The following is an 18,306-nucleotide window of genomic DNA, read 5'->3' as shown; positions in this document are numbered from 1 at the left end:
TCTACTCATCACTCCAACCGCATGTGCAATGTCGGGTCGAGTCAATGTAAGATATATAAGACTCCCAACTAACTGTCTGAACATAGTTGGGTCTTCCAAGTCCTTTCCCTCTACAGCGCAGAACTTTGCATTAACTTCTATAGGAGTGATACTTGGCTTGCAATCAAGCATTCAAAATTTTCTAAGAACGTCCCTCGCATATTTTTGTTGTCCTAAAAATAGCCCTTGTTTTGTGTGTTCTACTTCCAGGCCAAGGAAGTGCTTCAACTCTCCAAGTTCTTTCATTTGAAATCGAACTGACAGATTTTCTCTTACTCGGCGTATCTCATCATCATCGTCCCGGTGATGATAAGATCATCTACGTATACTAATATAGCTATCAGTTTATTGTTACGTACCTTTATGAACAAGCTCGAATCAGCAGGCGCAACTGAGTAGTTGTTATATGTTAAGAACTCTGCGATCTTGTCGTACCATGCCCTTGGAGCTTGTTTCAGCCCATACAATGCTTTCCGCAACTTGCAGACATACTCTGGATGTGTTTTACTTTTGAATCCTTGTGGCTGCTCCATGTATACTTCACGATCAAGTTCTCCATGCAAGAATGCATTTTTCACATCAAGTTGCCACAACTTCCAATTTTTGCTAGCTGCAAGTGCTAGAAGAACTCGTACCGTAGTGATCTTGGCCACCAGGCTAAAGGTCTCATCATAGTCTAGCCCGTATTGCTGTGAGAATCCTCTTGCGACCAACCGTACCTTATATCTCTCAATTGATCCATCAGGACGAGTCTTTACCTTGTAAACCCACTTACACGATATGGGCTTTACCTGTTTAGGCTTTGGTATAAGCTCCCATGTTTGGTTTTGTCGTAAAGCATGGACCTCCTCATCCATTGCCTTTTTCCACTCGTCGTTCTTCGCAGCTTCTTCGTATGATGCAGGTTCTTCAATACCTTCTTCCTTTACCAAAGCAGTATTGGCATATTTAGGATTTGGTTTATGTTTCCGGCTTGTTCTTCTTGGTTGAAACTGTGGAGATGATTGTTGTGGCCTTTGTGATTCAGCTTCATCGTCTACCTCTTCATTAAGTGTTTCTTCAAGCTGACTTGGACGATCTTCCTCTGTAATCCTTTGGTACACACCGGTCTCCCATGGACTCTTGATACCTCTTGGGGACTTGAGCTCTTCGTTATTTTCTTCAGTCGTCTTTCTTTGCTTCTTCTGGCATGTCAAGTTTCTTTTGCTCAATCATTACGTCACCTTTGGATGTCCACCAAGATGATGCTTCGTCAAATACGACAAGACGAGATACGTAGCATCTATTGGTTGTGGGATCAATACATCTCCACCCTTTTCTATGATTGTCATATCCCACAAAGATGCATCTGGTTGCCTTCTTATCAAATTTGCTTCGAAGATTATCAGGTATAAACACATAGCACACACACCCAAACACTTTGAAATAACTTACTGTAGGTTTGGTGTTCCATATCCTTTCAAACGGAGAGATGAACCCAAACTTTGCTTTCGGTAGAAGAGCAACGTTGATCAGAAACTTGAACAAGTTTTTGTACAATCAATCATTAGAAATCAATCCACAGAATTTACATTCCTGAACATATAATTGTGCTGAGAGAGATGATGATATCTTTTCTTTTCGGAGAGTTGATGAAGATTGTGCTCTGTTCTACTGTGTCTGTATAAAATGATGTGTATTAGAATTCATTTACGTGTTCATATTATATCATAGTCTTGTTTTGAAATGCCTTTTCTGGTCTCCTACTCTACCTTTTTAGAATGGTGTATTATAAAACTCGAGTGCCTGTGTTAGTGGAATGAAATTACAAGTGCGTTATGGGTGCCGTGGCCTATGTAATTGAGTCCATCGATCTCGATCAGTTGTAGCATTGTTTAACATCGTAACGAGGTGTAGCCTTGTTTAATTGAGTCGATCAATTTCGATCAGTTTTCATTATAAATCTCGATTTGGTTAATCAATAGAACATATTAAACGTTTTCATGTGAAACTTTTATAATCGAAATCGATTGATTAAACCAACCTATTACCAATCGATTGAGCCACTTAGGTTTAGTTCAGTCGTATAATCTTAATCGATTGATTTAAGCCAAAGCACTATTATTTCGTAAAGTTATTTTGTCCCTCAAAACCTATTTCGGATAATGCCGATCAGGATTATGCTACTCTAGGTATAAATAATGTAGGAATCTTGTGTTACACGAAAGTCATATTTGTGCCAACGAGATCCATGGTCTAATGGTTAAATACCACCTCCCTTTGAGTGTCAAGAGGTTGAAGTCCGTTGGGAACGTAAAAAATAATGTGTTTTTGGGCTTGGCCTGTTAATTTTGTCAAAATTTGGGCATTAACTTGGATTAGGGAAATTCCAGTACTGTTCATTCATGGTGTCTCCTTCTCAGTCTTTCTCACTGAGAGCTCTGCAAAAAAGAAAATCAAATTCCAGTACTGTTCATTCATGGTGTCTCCTTCTCAGTCTTTCTCACTCAGAGCTCTGCAAAAAAGAAAATCAAACCTTTCAAAAATACAATACTGAAAAACAAAGTCACCTCCCGATTGATAAAAAAGGCAAAACCCCAATATGGAATCTGAAGAAATAACAAAGAAGTTACAAGGTACTTATAAGTTGATGTTGAGATTAAGGATTTACAAGGTACTTATAAGTTTTCTTCATTTTTGAATAGGAAGATGTTTTTTTATGTCGCTAATGGCTTCTAACTTGAATTATGCTTGAATTATCATTATTCTAGAATAAGGGTCAGTTGTGTTATTGGAGAATTGGTGTAAAGTTGGTTCCTTTTTTTCAATCCCATTTTGTGTCTGATTGATTTTTGTATTTTGTTGTGCAGACCAGATAACATTTCTGCTTCATCGGCAAGAGAAATTGTATGAAAGGAAGCAAGAACTCCAAGCTTTATTGGATGTATGTAATGCATCTGGAAGTACTGTTGAAAATAAAGCTCCAAGTGTTGTGGAAGAGTGGTCGGGAACTTTTGAATGGGATTCTAAGGCCTGATGATGTTAGGTTCAATGTTTTTGGCATATCAAATTATCGTGCCAATCAACGAGAGGTCAGTACTGTTTCAGTCTTTGCTTTTGAACTTATGATCATAATTTTTTGCAATCAATGCTTTTGGGAGGCAAGACACAAGAGCTATACATTGTCAATCTTGTGTTAGTCACAGTTGGAAACGATCTAAAGGCCTCATTGGTCTTGCAATGGACTTTTTCCAGGGATCATTATTGGTTACTAATCAATTGTAAATTGTAATTTCTTATCAGATCATAAACGCTATCATGAATGGAAGAGATGTTCTAGTTATTTTGGCTGCTGGTGGTGGAAAGAGTTTATGTTACCAGCTACCGGCTGTTTTTGCGTGACGGAGTTGCTCTTGTCATCAGTCCATTGCTTTCTTTGATTCAGGATCAGGTGCGTTCTGTTTTGACTTTTGAGCTTGTGTTTGGATAAAAAATATAAAGTTTTCAAAAAGTTCAGTTATTTATTGTTTTAAGCATATTTTAAATCAATCTCCCTCTATTTAAGGTGATGGGTCTGGCTGCCTTAGGCATCCGGGCTTATATGCTGACATCTACCACAAGTAAAGAAAATGAGAAGTTCATTTATAAGGCTCTAGAGAAGGGTGAAGGAGAGCTTAAGATACTGTATGTCACACCAGAAAAGATATCAAAGAGCTAGAGATTTATGTCAAAACTCGAGAAGTGCCATCATGCTGGTCGTCTCACTTTGATTTCAATTGATGTGAGTGAATATTTTCTTCATATTTTATTTAGACTGCCGTTTTGGTTATTGAAATTTTCCGCGACAGAACAATTTGACCATTTAGTTTTTTGCTCCTTTGTTTTTCAGGAAGCTCATTGCTGTAGTCAGTGGGTGGGTCACGATTTTCGCCCCGACTACAAGAACCTTGGTATACTCAAGACACAGTTTCCCAATGTCCCTCTTGTGGCTTTGACTGTAAGTTTTCTTCTTTTCCTTATGATATACTCTTTTTGAAGGAAAAAGTGAACTTACTATTTATATCCACTCATCTCAATAAATAATAGAACAAAATGGCGGTTTATTAACACCTATTCACATTGTGTGTTAAAAGTTGAAACTTCTGTTCTGTGGACTTTTTATAGTCCAGGGTCCCAACTTCCTTTTCAATTAAGCTTGAAGCAACAAAGCGTGTCTGAGAGGTAGGAAGAAGCTGACAATGATGAAGAGAATCGCATAACCTAAACTATTAACAGAAGGGGAAACAACGAGTTGAGAAGAAAATAGAGGACCAAATTGAAAATTTTTAAACACTTGCAAAGGAACACACTGGACTTATTGTCCAATGTATACGAGCTTTTTGTTGTTTTGATTTCATGAAGCCTGAAATGCAAGAATTAGTGGAGGGATTGGTTTGCTTGCCGGAGAAGTCAGCTAAGAAAGTTAAGAACAAAGCAAGCTTGAAGAAGAAGAAATCCAAACTGTTGATATCTAAAGTGGTCGAAGCTGGAATCAAATCATTCATAGAGGCTCTTCTAAGAAGTTTGAATGTCTCTGAAGTGGAAAGGTTGAAGACAGATTGGATTGGAGGCTCCACAATCGAATCTGCAAAAGACACTGTCTGTTTAACTGGCGAGGATGAAAGTGCACATCATGAAAAGAAAAAGGACCTGATTGTCTCTTCTTAAATGTCTAATGACTCGGGTGGAGTTAATGCAAATCCAGTTGAAGCTGCTTCCAGTTTTGCGTCCGCACAGAAAACCGGCGATGCAAATTGACTTCACTGTGGCCTGAATCGGTAACAGCGGACCGTCGGAGAGCGTCAAATATATCCAGAATGAAGTCTTCTACAGTACTTTGCATTTTGCTGCAATAATTATGTTTTTTTTCCCTTCAACTTGACCCAAATTGTCTTAAATTATACATCACGAGAATCGCCTTAATTAACATTGCATATGTGATGAAATTCTTCGCAAGAAGATATCTAATTGTATATTCTTGTTTTTCAGAGCACTAAAAGAGTGAAAGGTATCAGTACTCTTGTCTTTCTTTGTTGAAGGCAGATAAATCTGGAGAAGCAACTGTAAGTATGAATGAATTTTGTTGAATGTCATATTTAGAAGTGAGTGATGAATAGATCATGACTAGAATTGCAGCAACAGAACAGATCATGACTAGAATTGCAGCAACAATGATCATGTACGTAGAAGTTATCAGAACCAAAGGGGAAGGTAGGCACATTTTAAACTATCAGCATATCCTAAAATCTGTCCTCCCATCTAAGTTCAGAGATAACAGACTCAATCTTCAGCAGTAAGCAATCAAAACATCCCATTTTTTCATTTTATCCTGGGTTGGATTAAGTTATACCGCCAAGAGGCGTATCCAAGACAATGGTATTCGCAATTGGTTTGTGAATCCCCACTCCTAGGTAGGAGTAGAAAATTTAAAATTATTAAGCTTGATAAGAGCTTCAACAAAACATAAACTGTGGAGTACTGTACCAACTCTACCACTCTGCAAACTGAAAACAACCAAATTTACAATTCCTATGGGAGTCCAATTGGGAGTCCAAAATGACAGGTTTCTACTTTCTACATTAAATCAACAAACGAAACGCAGCAGCATTTAGAAACTGATCGATTAATGAATATTACTACAGCTAGCACAAATTGCATCTTCAAACCTGAGTTGAATCTTCAAAACTGCAATTTATCGGAATATGATATTTCTTCGAGTAATATTAGCCTCTGTTCTTTAAACTCTTGGATTTATCTTGTAACCCGTTTTGTAGTATTCCCGTTGATATAAATAACCTTACCCAGCTCAAGAACTTATTTTAGAGAAGGGTACAAAGCTCAAAGAATTGTTCTTCCATATCTTAACATCAGGTTTGTTCTGATTCTAAATTTGAGAAGCTCTGAATGAGTTTAGGTTTGACTGCTCGGACTAATAGTTCATTTTCTTACTTAATTTAGCAGCCAAACATTATGTCTCTTGATAAATGCTTTGTTATTGTTGGAGAGTTCGTTTCGCGATTGAAGCCGGACTGTTTTAGAAGACGGTAGGACTGTTTTGAAGACTGCAGAAAACAGAAGGACCAAACTGAAAAACGTTAAAAACGAAGGAAAGCTGCTGTAGATTGAGATTGGCGGCTATGATTCAATAAATTAGTTGTAAGCTAGTTTTAGTTTAATCTTTCCATTTCCTATCAAAACCAAATCACTAAACCCTCTCACATTCCTTATCCTCACTTCTGTTCAAACCAAAATCCAGAACTCAAAAGGTAAGTATAACTTTGATTTGTAGGCAGACTTTATAAAGATATAGTGAGAGAGGTACAAAAGAAGTTAGAAAGACCGATACTTAATGTTCCAACCCACATTGTCGGAAGAGATTCCATAACCAAAATGCATTAACAATTGGTTAAATGATGGGTCAAAACAAGCTGGAATTGCAATAATATATGGAATTGGTGGAATCGGGAAGACGACTATTGCCAAGACTGTTTACAACCAGAACGTGGAGAAATTTGACGGTGGTAGCTTTCTCGCAGATATTAGAGATGCAGCAAAGGAGACAAGTAGTTTGATTCGTATTCAAAAACAACTCCTTTCAGATATCTTAAAGAGACCAGTTGATAAGAGATCGTATCATACACTGTAAAAAAAATCCTTATCATTCTTGACAATGTTGATGAACAAAATCAGTTAGAGAAAATATTCGGAAGCCAACAACACCTTTGTCCGGGCAGCAGGATTATCATCACAACTAGATATAAAAATCTAATGACACTGAGGTCTCATGAAGTCTCAAAATTTTCAGTCCAAGAATTATGTGCTGAAGATTCAATTAAACTATTTAGTTGGCATGCCTTTGGGAAAGACCATCCTACTTCTCTTACTCATTTGACACTCCAAAACTGCAATTTATCCGTTTTGCAGTATTCCCGTTGATATAAGTAACCTTATCCAGCTCGAAGAACTTGTTTTAGAGAAGTGTACAAGGCTCAAAGTTATTAAGAAGTTCCCAAGTAGTTTGGAAAAACTTAAGTTGAAGATTGTACATCTCTCGTAAAAATCTCAAGTATTACGAAGGTGTTTAGTAATATCCTGGATAGAAATTTTCGGAACACAGTTTCACTGGTGGAGGTAGGAGGCAGGTTGAAGTTAGACTAAGTAGGAAATGTAGATCCACATGTTATAGAAAGCTTTGGGACTGTACAGATCAGAATTGTTTAGAAGGCATGAAGGTCAATATACGAAGTACTTATGGTGGTACATATATACACAACACTGTAATCTTAATTTACTTGGTGCATTAATTAAGCATTTGTATTTATCTATTTATTTCATTTAATTGTTTGCACAATTTTAAACTTGGTTTCAAAATACGTGCCTTGAATCTCTGTTTTCTATATGAACGATTTCAACGTATGGGCTGCATTACTATAGTCAATGAGACCAAGAGATAAAGTGGGATTATTGGGCTTTGTATAGAGGCTTTACCGAAGATGGGAATGGTACTCCTATATTATGGTTAAATTACTGGAACATTGGGGATAAACAAATCGAAGTTGAGACCAAATCCGAATAGATAACCCGGATGGTTATGGCGAAATCAAATTAAGGGGGTGGAAGTTGGTATGGGAAGCTGGTCGATCAAGATAGTAATCCCCAACTAAACCTGACTTGGGCCTTTATCTATGATGATTACCCAACTTACACTTTTCGTTCCTTTTAGCTAGTTCTTAGTTTAGGTGAGTGTGGACTGTAATAGCCATAATATTTGTTCTCATTTATTTCGTCCTCATATTTTCTGTTCAAGTTTTATTTTGCATTTAGTCCTTATTTTGCAATTTAACATGTCAAGTTAAACGTAGCTTTAAAGTTAATACATTTAACTTGGCCTGCTCAATGGCTGGGCTGTAACAATATCTAGTGGACTGGGCTTATAACAAAAATTAGCGTTAAAATTAACTTATTCCGATTACGATTCCACGCCGGCGTGGTTGCGCCCTTCCAATGGCGATTGCTCTCATTTTTTGCTTCCATGTCACAGCAAAGTTATGAAAAAAATTGTTCTTCCATATCTTAACATCAGGTTTGTTTTGATTGATAAGCAATGTTAGTAATTGTTGAGAGTTCGTTTCGCGATTAAAGCGACTGTTTTAGAAGACGGAGGGACTGTTTTGAAGACTGCAGAAAACATAAGTATCTTTGCATTATGTGTTTATAGAAAAAGAATTTGTTGTTGGCTTGTGTCACTTAGAGGTGTTCTAAGGTGGTAGAAGGGAGCTTCAAGTTGACTTGATTTTCAAGTTTATCTTCGATGAAATGTCCGACTGAGCCTAATGCTAATCCTAGATATATTTCGATTTAAAGGCTGATAGTTGGAGCATGAGGAAGCAGTTTTTATTAGTTTACAATGGCTTAGCATATAATGTTTCTCATCTTTACTTGCTTTCAAGCCAAGTCTCTTATTACTCTTCTCTTGTACCAATCTCGGCAACAAACCTCATCTCCTCAAGCCTTGAATCTTGTTTATTTTAAAAAAAAACAGAATATATTATAAAATTCCTGGGGTCTCTGTTTCAAGAAGCTGAAGAAGGGAAGCAGTAAAATCAAATATCTTCAAAGGCAAGCAACAATAGGAAATGCATGCCAACTGTTCGACAAAATGCAAGCTCGTCCTGGAATCACTTTTCTGAGTTGAAAAATCAAGTGCATAAAGCCCTGAAGTCGACTCAAAATCAATCCAAAGGCCATTCAGTTATTCAGGTTCAAGTATTACTAGCAAAGTTATGTTAGAAAATTGTGTTACTTGGGATGAATGATTCTGGTTTGTGTGACCTGAATATAGAACGGTATTTAGCTTGTTTGGGGCTGTTTATTTGTCATTAGAAGTATTGTCTATGGATGCATTATGAAGAAAATGTGGTAGCTTGGCGATGAAGAAAGCAATGCATACAAACTGTTCGATAAAAACGCTTGTGAGAAGCTGCAGAAAGTTTTGGCTCGAAAATGGAAACCTGGTGCATTAGAAAGACCTTTTTACAGTATAGAGCATTTCCAGGATTGAAAAACAGAGCTACAACTAAATCTTGGGAAGCAAGCAACCTCATGCCTACAACATGTTTGATGAAATGCATCCAAGAAGCTTTCTTTTCGCAAACTGTGCGCACAGTAGTGAATAAAATAGGGAATCGAGTGGTCGGGTTCCTACAGTAATTTGATTAGTTTCTAAATTTGAGAAGCTCTTAATGAGTTTTAGGTCTTACCTTAGCAGCCAAACATTATGCCTCTCGTTAAATGCTTTGTTATGTTAGGACTGAAGTTAACTTCATGTAGGTTTTCAAGCCTTAAAAGAAGGAAAATGAAAACATTTAGAAACTGATCGCTTAATGGTTACTTCATCTAGCACAATTTTATAGGAATGTTTTTCCAATTGAATTTCTGCAGACAACCTGTTCTTTTCCCTAGCAAATGATATGCGCGCTATTGCTCCTAAAAAAAGTTTTAGATGGATCTAACCTGTTCGTATAAGTTTTGACAGAAATTCATGAGTTGCTTTCTTTAAGAAATCTAATCAATCATTTTCAAATTTTCGATTCCATCCTCCAATTGATTTAAAGTTTTAATTTTTAATATACAGCCATGGAAGTGTTGAACTTGCTTGTTTCATGAATTGAGAGCTTAATGAGTTCAAGGATGAAAGTTAAGGACAAGAGTCGTCAAAAGAAGAAGGAAGTGAAAGGGAAGCCTGGAAAGAAGAAGCTTGGCCAGCAAGCCACTGTCTTTGGAGAAATCGCTTGTCTCATTATATTTTTTGTCTCATGGTATTAGAGAGAAGCATTATTAATTAATTATTGCTTTTAATTGTGAAAACAGAGACATTCTAGGTTACTTCCGCAGCAATCAACTTCATGTAGGTCAAGGAAATTGGGAAAACATTTACTGTAGAAACTGATCGCTTAATGATTACTACGTCCAGCTAAAACAATTTTCAAAACCACATTGTGTGTTGAAAGTAAAGAATCTCTTTATTCTTGATATGCACGCTATTGTCGCCATTCTCATACAACTGAATTTCCCTTGACTTTACATATTCACATTGTGTATTCAAAGTTGAAACTTCTGTTCTGTGGACTTTTTATAGTCCATCTAATCTATGCTGATTGATTGAATATTTATATAATCCAATTCCAATTCCAATATGGAGATTGGCAATGGCAGGACTGAAAACGAGTGGTTGATTAGAGTGAAAGAAAAACAAAATAATGAAGTTTCCTAGAAAGAGTGAAGAGACTTGTTAAAGAGACTTAGCAACTAATCTATGCTGATTGATTGAATATTTATACTGTTCATTTTGGAAAATTTTTGTATCATTTATTTTCAACTGTCAGTCTAAAGTAAGACCGGGAAACAAAAAGATAAGCTTTTTGACCGACCATTTGCAAGTTAGCATGGATTAAAAAAAATTAAATAATTATTCATTAATTGTGATATCATGTTATACATTGAGGAAGGTGGCTATTTTATGTATAACATGGATATCATAATTGAATCATTTTTTTTTTATTTCCAATGCAAAACCTAAAAATATTATAAATAGACAATATATTAAAGGATTTTTGAATTTTTCTTTAAAAAAATAGTCGACTTTAATTGAAAAAAAAAGTCTCCCTCAAGTCGTCTCTACTCTCTTTTTTGGAAGTTGCTTTGATATAATTATTATGTATGAGAACTCTCTTTACTCTCTTTCTTGAAATATGGCGATCGATGGTTGGTCCCTTTATCCGTATTTCTTGTACAGTCGCTATTACTAGTATCAGTAATAATCAGTATAGTGGACTATATAATATAAGTATGATATTTATTCCTTCTTTATCGTTTTACTTTCACTCTTTATTTTGCTTTTGCTTTTTCTTGATAATCTGGACAAAGTTTAAAAATAAAATACTACCTCTATAGTTGACACTTCCCTTTTTTAGGTTCATTGTAAATTTGATTTATCTAGACAATAATGATGACTAGATACATCAATTTTTCAATCATCTATTTAAATACTGAGGGAGTAATTTTCTAGTCATTTTTGGTTAAAAAACAAATATTTTGTGCAGAATGGTCGAGTTACGGTTTAACCCTTCTCTTTTACAGTAAACTTTCGGTAGGACATGGACATAGTTGTCATTTGTCAACTTGGAGTAATGGAGTTGGCGTGGTGATGATAAAGGAGTCAGGAAAATGATACAGTATGTCACTTGAGTGCTTACTTATATAAGCTCTCCCTCCTTTTTAGTTCTAATTTCCATATTTCTCCAAATTCGAAGCCTTTTCAATTGTCTTATATCTTGCTTTTGCATTTCAGGTACGACTTGTTTTATTTAGTGACCATGATTTTACTTTTATTAAAAATCACTCCACTCCATCGCTAGTGCTTTTGAGATGAATAAACATGAATTTTTGACGTCTCTTTTGCAGTGATCAATGGCCGCCACGGCAAGGGACGATATATCATCATCTCGATGTGCTTACCATGTTTTCTTGAGTTTTCGAGGTACAGATACTCGTACGAACTTCACCGACCATCTTTACCATGCTTTGAAACGTGAAGGAGTTCATACTTATAGAGACGATGAAGAAATTGGTAGAGGGGAACCTATAAAGGGTGAACTTGAAAAAGCAATCAAACAATCAAAAGTTTTCGTCATAGTTATATCGGAAAATTACGCATCTTCAAGTTGGTGTCTTGAGGAGCTCGTCAGGATCTTGGAAAAACAGAGAGCAACTAAAAATACTGTTTTACCAGTTTTCTACCGTGTCGATCCGGCTGATGTTAGGTGGCAGCAGGGTACTTTTGAGAGAGCATTTGCTAAGCATGAGAAAAGATTGGAGGATGAGAAAGACAAGATTGATAAGTGGAGAGCTGCTCTTAAGGAAGTTGCAGATCTTTCAGGGATGGATTCAAATAATAGGTGATAAATTCATTATACAAACACTACATGTCATTTTAAAAGCATAATTTTCTTCATTTAGTTGAAATCTTAAGTTTGATTTGTAGGCATGAGGCTGACTTTATTCAGGATATAGTGAGAGAGGTTCAAAAGAAGTTAGAAAGACAGAAACTGAATGCTCCAACCCACATTGTCGGAAGAATTTCTATAACAGTACACATTAACAATTGGTTAAATGATGGCTCAAAACAAGCTGGAATTGCGATAATATATGGGATTGGTGGAATCGGGAAGACGACTCTTGCCAAGACTGTTTACAACCAGAACATTGAGAGATTTGATGGCGGTAGCTTTCTGGCAGATATTAGAGATGCAGCAAAGGAGACAAGTAGTTTGATTCGTATTCAAAAACAACTTCTTTCGGATATCTTAAAGAGACAAGTGGAAGTACATAGTGTAGACGGAGGAATACAGAAGATAAGAGATGTCATACACTGTAGAAAAGTCCTTGTCATTCTTGACGATGTTGATGAACAAAAGCAGTTAGAGCAAATCTTTGGAAGCCAACACCAGCTTTGTCCGGGCAGCAAGATTATCATCACAACTAGATATAAAATTATGCTAAGTACTTTGAGGTCTCATGAAGTCTCCGAATTTGAAGTGGAAGGATTAGGAGCTGAAGATTCGATGAAACTATTCAGTTGGAATGCCTTTGGCCAAGACCATCCTATCGAGGATTTCTCAAGTTGCTCAGAACGCGTCGTCTACCATTGTGGAGGGCTTCCATTAGCTCTTAAAGTTTTGGGGGCTTCCTTGTCAAACAAAAATATAGATGTATGGGAGAGTGCATTACAAAAATTAAAAGAAATTCCTGATAAGGAAACTCATGATGTTCTCAAAATAAGCTATGATTCTCTATCAGATGATCATGACAAAAGTATATTCCTGGACATTGCATGTTTTTATGTTGAGGAGGAGTACAATGATCACATGGTTGAAATTCTCGATGGTTGTGGTTACTACTCAAAAATAGGAATTGAAAATTTAGTTGAAAGATGTCTGTTGAGAATTGATGGAGGTTGGCTCTCTATGCATAACCTAATCAGAGACATGGGGAGAGAAATTGTTCGTCAAGAATCACTTCATGACCTTGGAAAACGTAGCAGGATATGGAATGATAAGGAATCATATGCTTTACTTAAAGAAAGAAGTGTAAGAACTACAACTCATTCCACATGTGATGAACTTCGTCGCAAGAAAATATCTAACTGTATATCATTATTGTTTTGCAGGGCACTAAAAGAGTGATTGGTATCAATTGTGTTGAATGACAGATTTGGAAGTGAGTGATGAATATTAACATTCAACGATTCCTTTATGAAAATATGGAAGCATCCGCTTGGAAAACGTAGAAGGATATGGAATGATATGGAAGAATCTGCTTTACTGAAAGAAAGAACTGTAAGGACTACTACTCAGTACTCTTGTCTTTTCTTCGTTGAAGGCAGATAAATCTGGAGAAGTAACTGTAAGTATGAATGAATTTTGTTGAATGTCATATTTAGAAGTGAGCGATGAATATTAACATTTAACGATTCCTTTATGTAAATAGAGAAATGTAGACGCTGATACATTCACAGGGCTTCAAAACGTAAAGCTGCTTATGCTGAATTATGGCAACCTTATTGGGAATCACAAAAACTTCCCCAAGAATCTGATATGGCTTTGTTGGCATGGATTTCCAATGAAATGCATACCCCCAGATTTTTGTTTGGAGAAGGTGGTTTCTCTCGATGTATCTTACAGCAAAATCAAACGTCTTTGGGAAGGAGCAATGGTATAATATTAGTAGTTTAATTTAAATTCTTGTAGTATCTTGTGTCACTGTAGGTAATGATTAACTTTTATCTTTAAGCAGAGCCTTCCATCTTTGAAGTTTCTTTATGCAAGCCATTGCCACCAACTCGTTACTATCCCAAACTTTTCTGGTACGCCTTTTCTAAAGAGTTTGATAATGGAAGATTGTACAAAACTGGTTACGCTCGATGCCTTCGTTGGACGTTTAGATAGGCTTGAGATTTTAAATCTCAATTGCTGCAAAAACCTGAAGAAGCTTCCATGGAACATCAATGTGTTAAAATCTCTTCAAGAACTTCACTTATCGGGTTGTTCAGCTCTTGTCGAGTTACCTGAGGCTTTAGCGAAAATGGAATCATTAAAAGTGCTTGATCTAGATGGATTCGGCTCTAATCAATTTTCCCCCAGTGATAGAAACTCAGAGGGAGTACTCAGTCTATCGCTAAATACATTTAGATCTACATATTCAAATATAAGATTCGGCTCTAATCAATTTTCCCCCAGTGATAGAAACTCAGAGGGAGTACTCAGTCTATCGCTAAATACATTTAGATCTACATATTCAAATATAAGATCTTGGCTGTCACCTAGAAAAAATCCTCTTGATTTATTCCCTTCTTCTCTTACTCATTTGACACTTCGAAACTGCAATTTATCTGATGATGATATTTCTTTGGGTCTTTTTAGCCTCGGTAGTTTAAAACTCTTGAATTTATCTGATAACCCATTTTGCAGTATTCCCGCTGATATAAGTAACCTTACCAAGCTCAAGGAACTTGTTTTAGATAATTGCACAAGACTCAAAGTTATTCAGAAGCTTCCAAGTAGTTTGAAAGTCCTTGAATTGAGAGAATGTACATCAGTGGAAAAAATCCCAAATTTCATGAAGCAGTATCAATATCGGGATCCAGATCTCTTTCAAAGTGATTTGTACAACACAGTTTCATTGGTGGAGATTGAAGGCAGGTTTAAGTTAGACACAATAGGACATGTAGATTCACACGTTATAGAAAGTTTGGGACTGTACAGATCAGAATGTTTGGAACGGATGAAGGTCAATCTAAAAAAAGTATTTACGGTCGTACACGTATACACAACACTCCACTCAAGGTAATCTTAATTTTCTTGGTGAATTAGTTAAACATTTGTATTTTTTTTTTATGTAAACATTTGTATTTATTTATTTCATTTAATTGTTTGCATAATATTAATTGCAGGTAATGTATGAATTTAACATATGTAACATTTTCCTCCCAATGATCAGTAAGGTTCCAAACTGTTACACAATCCATGAGGGGAACTCCATGTCATTTGTGGTGCCATCAAAACCTGATTTCAAGATACGTGCCTTGAATATCTGGATGGGAATAGTCCAACCCCACATTACAGCCAAATTAGTATATTCAATAGGAGCAACAGAATGAGGTGGCATTATTTCCCCTTGTATGAGAGCTTTACAGAAGATGGGAATGAAGATGAGAATCTTTCTACATTATGGTTAAGTTACTGGAACATTGGGGATAAACATATTGATGCCGGAGACGAAATCGAAATCCGAATAGATAACGTTTTTGACGATTACAAAGTCAAATTAAGCGGGTGGAAGTTGGTATGGGAAGCTGATGAAGATAGAAATCCCCAACTAAACATCACTTGGCCTTGGCCTCTATCTATGGGTTTCCAGTTGCCATATCGCAGTTGGTGAGTGTTATGTTATGACACTATTAGCTTATCTTATAGTTGACACTAAATATGTCCATTGTTTTGAGACACTAAAATATGTGGAGTAATTACCAATTTCCTTATTTTCTCTCATTGAGTAGCTTCATCACAAAATAATTCAAAACGTAATTACCAATCATCTGTATGAGCTGTATTACAATGATCTGTAAAGGCAAGACTTGCAACCCAAATTTACATATAGAAAGCTAAGAGAAGTTCTAAAGCTAAAAACCTACCCATAAACCATATTGTCACCGGAAAACCTTTGTCCGTCGCCGTGACTGAGCCGAGCAACCCAAACTGACGGAACCAGAATCATTGCTCAACGAGAAGAAGATAAAGGAGCACCGGTTACCTTAAATCGAACGAGACTCTCTGCCGCCGTGAACCATAGACGCCGACTGAGCCAATTGAGTCCGAAACTGACGCCAAGACGAGGAGAGCAGCGAGCTGTGCCATCGTGGACGCGGGAAGAGTCGACGTCCGTCCGTTCAGCCGTAAACCACCGCCACTGACTCTTCAAATCGTTGGTAAGCCATCGAAAAAAACCTCCGTTCCCTTTGAAAATTACACTAAAATGAACACTAGGAACCCAGGAACAACATATTAAAAGATTAGAGTAAGATAACAATTTTTTAAAAATCAAAAACTGAACCTTTAGAGCTCAGATCCGGCCAAACGGCCGTGATTTTGGACAAACCGACCCCATAATCGTAATCACCTTGCAAAAACCTTTAAAACCATGTCGGAATTTCTCGTAAACGGCGACGGAGGAGGGCGGCACCGCCACCGGCCGAAATCAAGTTTTTATAGTCGATTGTTGGTTTAAATGACTATTTCGCCCTCAAGTATTTAAAGTAATTACAAAAATACCTTCTATCTCTGAAATAGTTTAAGGGTAATTATGTCTTTTCTGTATACCGAACCTGTTTAAAGTCAGTCCGAACCTAGTTTGTATTTCGATCCTAAAATAACTAAAAGTCAGTCCGAACCTATTTGGACAATCAGTATACTGAGACTTTTCTTTTTGATCTCTTTTCACGACTCCGGTGCTATTTCATCAGTTTCCAGAAGAGAGATTGGTAGTCAAAGATCTCCGAAACACTTGTTCAGTGATTCGGCTCCTGATGGAATCAAAGCATATTTATCTTAATAAGAGAAGTCAGTGGTTCGGAAGTAAATTCTACTGAAACCGCTTAAAAAGACTCAGCGATAGGGTAGGGCGTAGTGACTACTAAGATGAAAGCTTCGGAGGAAGCATGGTATTAAACGAGGTTAGAAGCGGGTTATTAGCTTCATATTCCTTCAGTCATCGCCCATGTCTTATTCTTTATGGTTTAGTTTGTTCCACCTTCTTGGAATGTGGAGGCACTCTTGGGTATCCCAATTATAAGAGATGTTTATTAACTTTTAGTGCTTGTAAAGCCGGATTCTTTCATAGCTGTTTAAAGTCAGTCCGAACCTGTTTAAAGCCGGATTCCTTCAAACCTGTTTAAAGTCAGTCCGAACCTGTTTAAACGAGATGTAACATTGGTATGATAGATTTGGGATCACTTCATACTTGGAAATTCTCTCCCCGGATCGCCCTAGTTCCAGACTTTCAAATTCTGAAGAATTCGTTAGAGCATTCCATGCTGCACTGGAGGAATATGACCTTAGTGCACAGAAAGATCGTCAATAAGCTGTGGTCTTGTAGAGATTGTCGTAGATAAATGGTAAGAAGGAAGTGGCAGCAGTGCAAGAATACGCTAATAAGCTGTTTGTTTGCAAGTATTCGTAGCCCGAGCGGTTCGAAGGGGAAGAAAGCCAATAACTCTGGAATTAAAGGCCAAGGAGATGGGAAGAAGGACTGCGCCCCAGGTAAGGGGGGGTGAGTCTAGAACAAAAAATTCAATAGAGGCATCGCGAGATGAGACTTCAAGCTATAGAAGAAATGAAACTTAAGAAGGAGTATACATGGTCGCTGCATCCTTCCTCTTGAAAGAGTTGGATTTGGTTACTTGTTGGACTAAGCTGGGGTAGGTGCATGAAAGGTGAGAGACAGGAAAGAAAGGAAGCAGGCCGGCTTGCGAGCGATGAAAAAACCTGCCCTCCTATGAATGTAAAATTTCACCATGCCTTAATTGAATAGCGGATGAAAACGAGACTCAGTGGCCTTCGAGGGCTAGCTCCTTAACATCCGAAGTAGAATGACGTAAAGGATGGGTAAAGGGAGATTGGCTACCCCACCACAACCTATGTAGGCGCGTCCGATTGATGGGACGTCTTTCCTCTTAGTTACCTTCTTCAAGGTCACCGAGAAAGACATTGCTTTTGAATCAACGAAGCACTCTGTCGGCGGAGAAGTTGAATTTCATAAGAGAAGCAAGGTCCACAGAAGGAAGGTAGTGCTCGACCGGAAGGGACAGGATGGGAAGTAGGATTCTGATTTGAAGGTGAATCACACAGCTTGAAGCAGTATAAATAGAAGACAAAGAAGACAAACCATTCAAGCACTTTTCACCTTCTCCTTGAGCATAAACGAGAGCACTTATCAAACTTAGGAGAGTTATTTAATACAGTGCATTGCTGTCGCAACACCTGTGATCTGAAAGAGGGTTACAGCAAGCCCTTGCCCGATTGGTAAGGCACGTCGTGTAAGTCCTAGACTGTGTTAGTTTAGGCTATGTGAGGTAAAGAGCGAAGAATACACTTAGAAAAGTAGGGAGTCGGTTATAGATGAGCGAGTTGTAAC

At 37.3% G+C, this 18,306-nt stretch overlaps 1 protein-coding gene and 1 pseudogene across 1 annotated transcript; both read left to right on the top strand.

Moving 5' to 3' along the window:
- Positions 1 to 2,620: 2,620 nt before the first annotated feature.
- On the top strand, positions 2,621 to 4,725 carry LOC139882610 (ATP-dependent DNA helicase Q-like 2; annotated as a pseudogene).
- Positions 4,726 to 11,526: 6,801 nt separating this feature from the next.
- Positions 11,527 to 15,274, top strand: LOC139882609 (disease resistance protein RUN1-like). The gene is made up of 8 exons (XM_071866896.1): positions 11,527 to 12,014; positions 12,101 to 13,205; positions 13,286 to 13,297; positions 13,386 to 13,454; positions 13,498 to 13,521; positions 13,606 to 13,830; positions 13,912 to 14,904; positions 15,068 to 15,274. The coding sequence occupies exons 1-8, from the start codon at positions 11,527 to 11,529 to the stop codon at positions 15,272 to 15,274; spliced, it is 3,123 nt and encodes a 1,040-aa protein (XP_071722997.1).
- Positions 15,275 to 18,306: the final 3,032 nt, after the last annotated feature.

Source organism: Rutidosis leptorrhynchoides, unplaced genomic scaffold, assembly GCF_046630445.1.
Source record: "Rutidosis leptorrhynchoides isolate AG116_Rl617_1_P2 unplaced genomic scaffold, CSIRO_AGI_Rlap_v1 contig29, whole genome shotgun sequence".
Classification (NCBI taxonomy): domain Eukaryota; kingdom Viridiplantae; phylum Streptophyta; class Magnoliopsida; order Asterales; family Asteraceae; genus Rutidosis; species Rutidosis leptorrhynchoides.
This window is presented reverse-complemented; position numbering and strand designations above follow the sequence as displayed.

Excerpts from the sequence above, each read along its gene's own strand:
- LOC139882609 (XM_071866896.1), top strand. The coding sequence starts at position 11,527 with ATGGCCGCCACGGCAAGGGACGATATATCATCATCTCGATGTGCTTAC. Across the intron at positions 12,015-12,100 it reads GGGATGGATTCAAATAATAG|GCATGAGGCTGACTTTATTC; the intron begins GTGATAAATTCA and ends TTTGATTTGTAG. Across the intron at positions 14,905-15,067 it reads AATGTTTGGAACGGATGAAG|GTAATGTATGAATTTAACAT; the intron begins GTCAATCTAAAA and ends TATTAATTGCAG.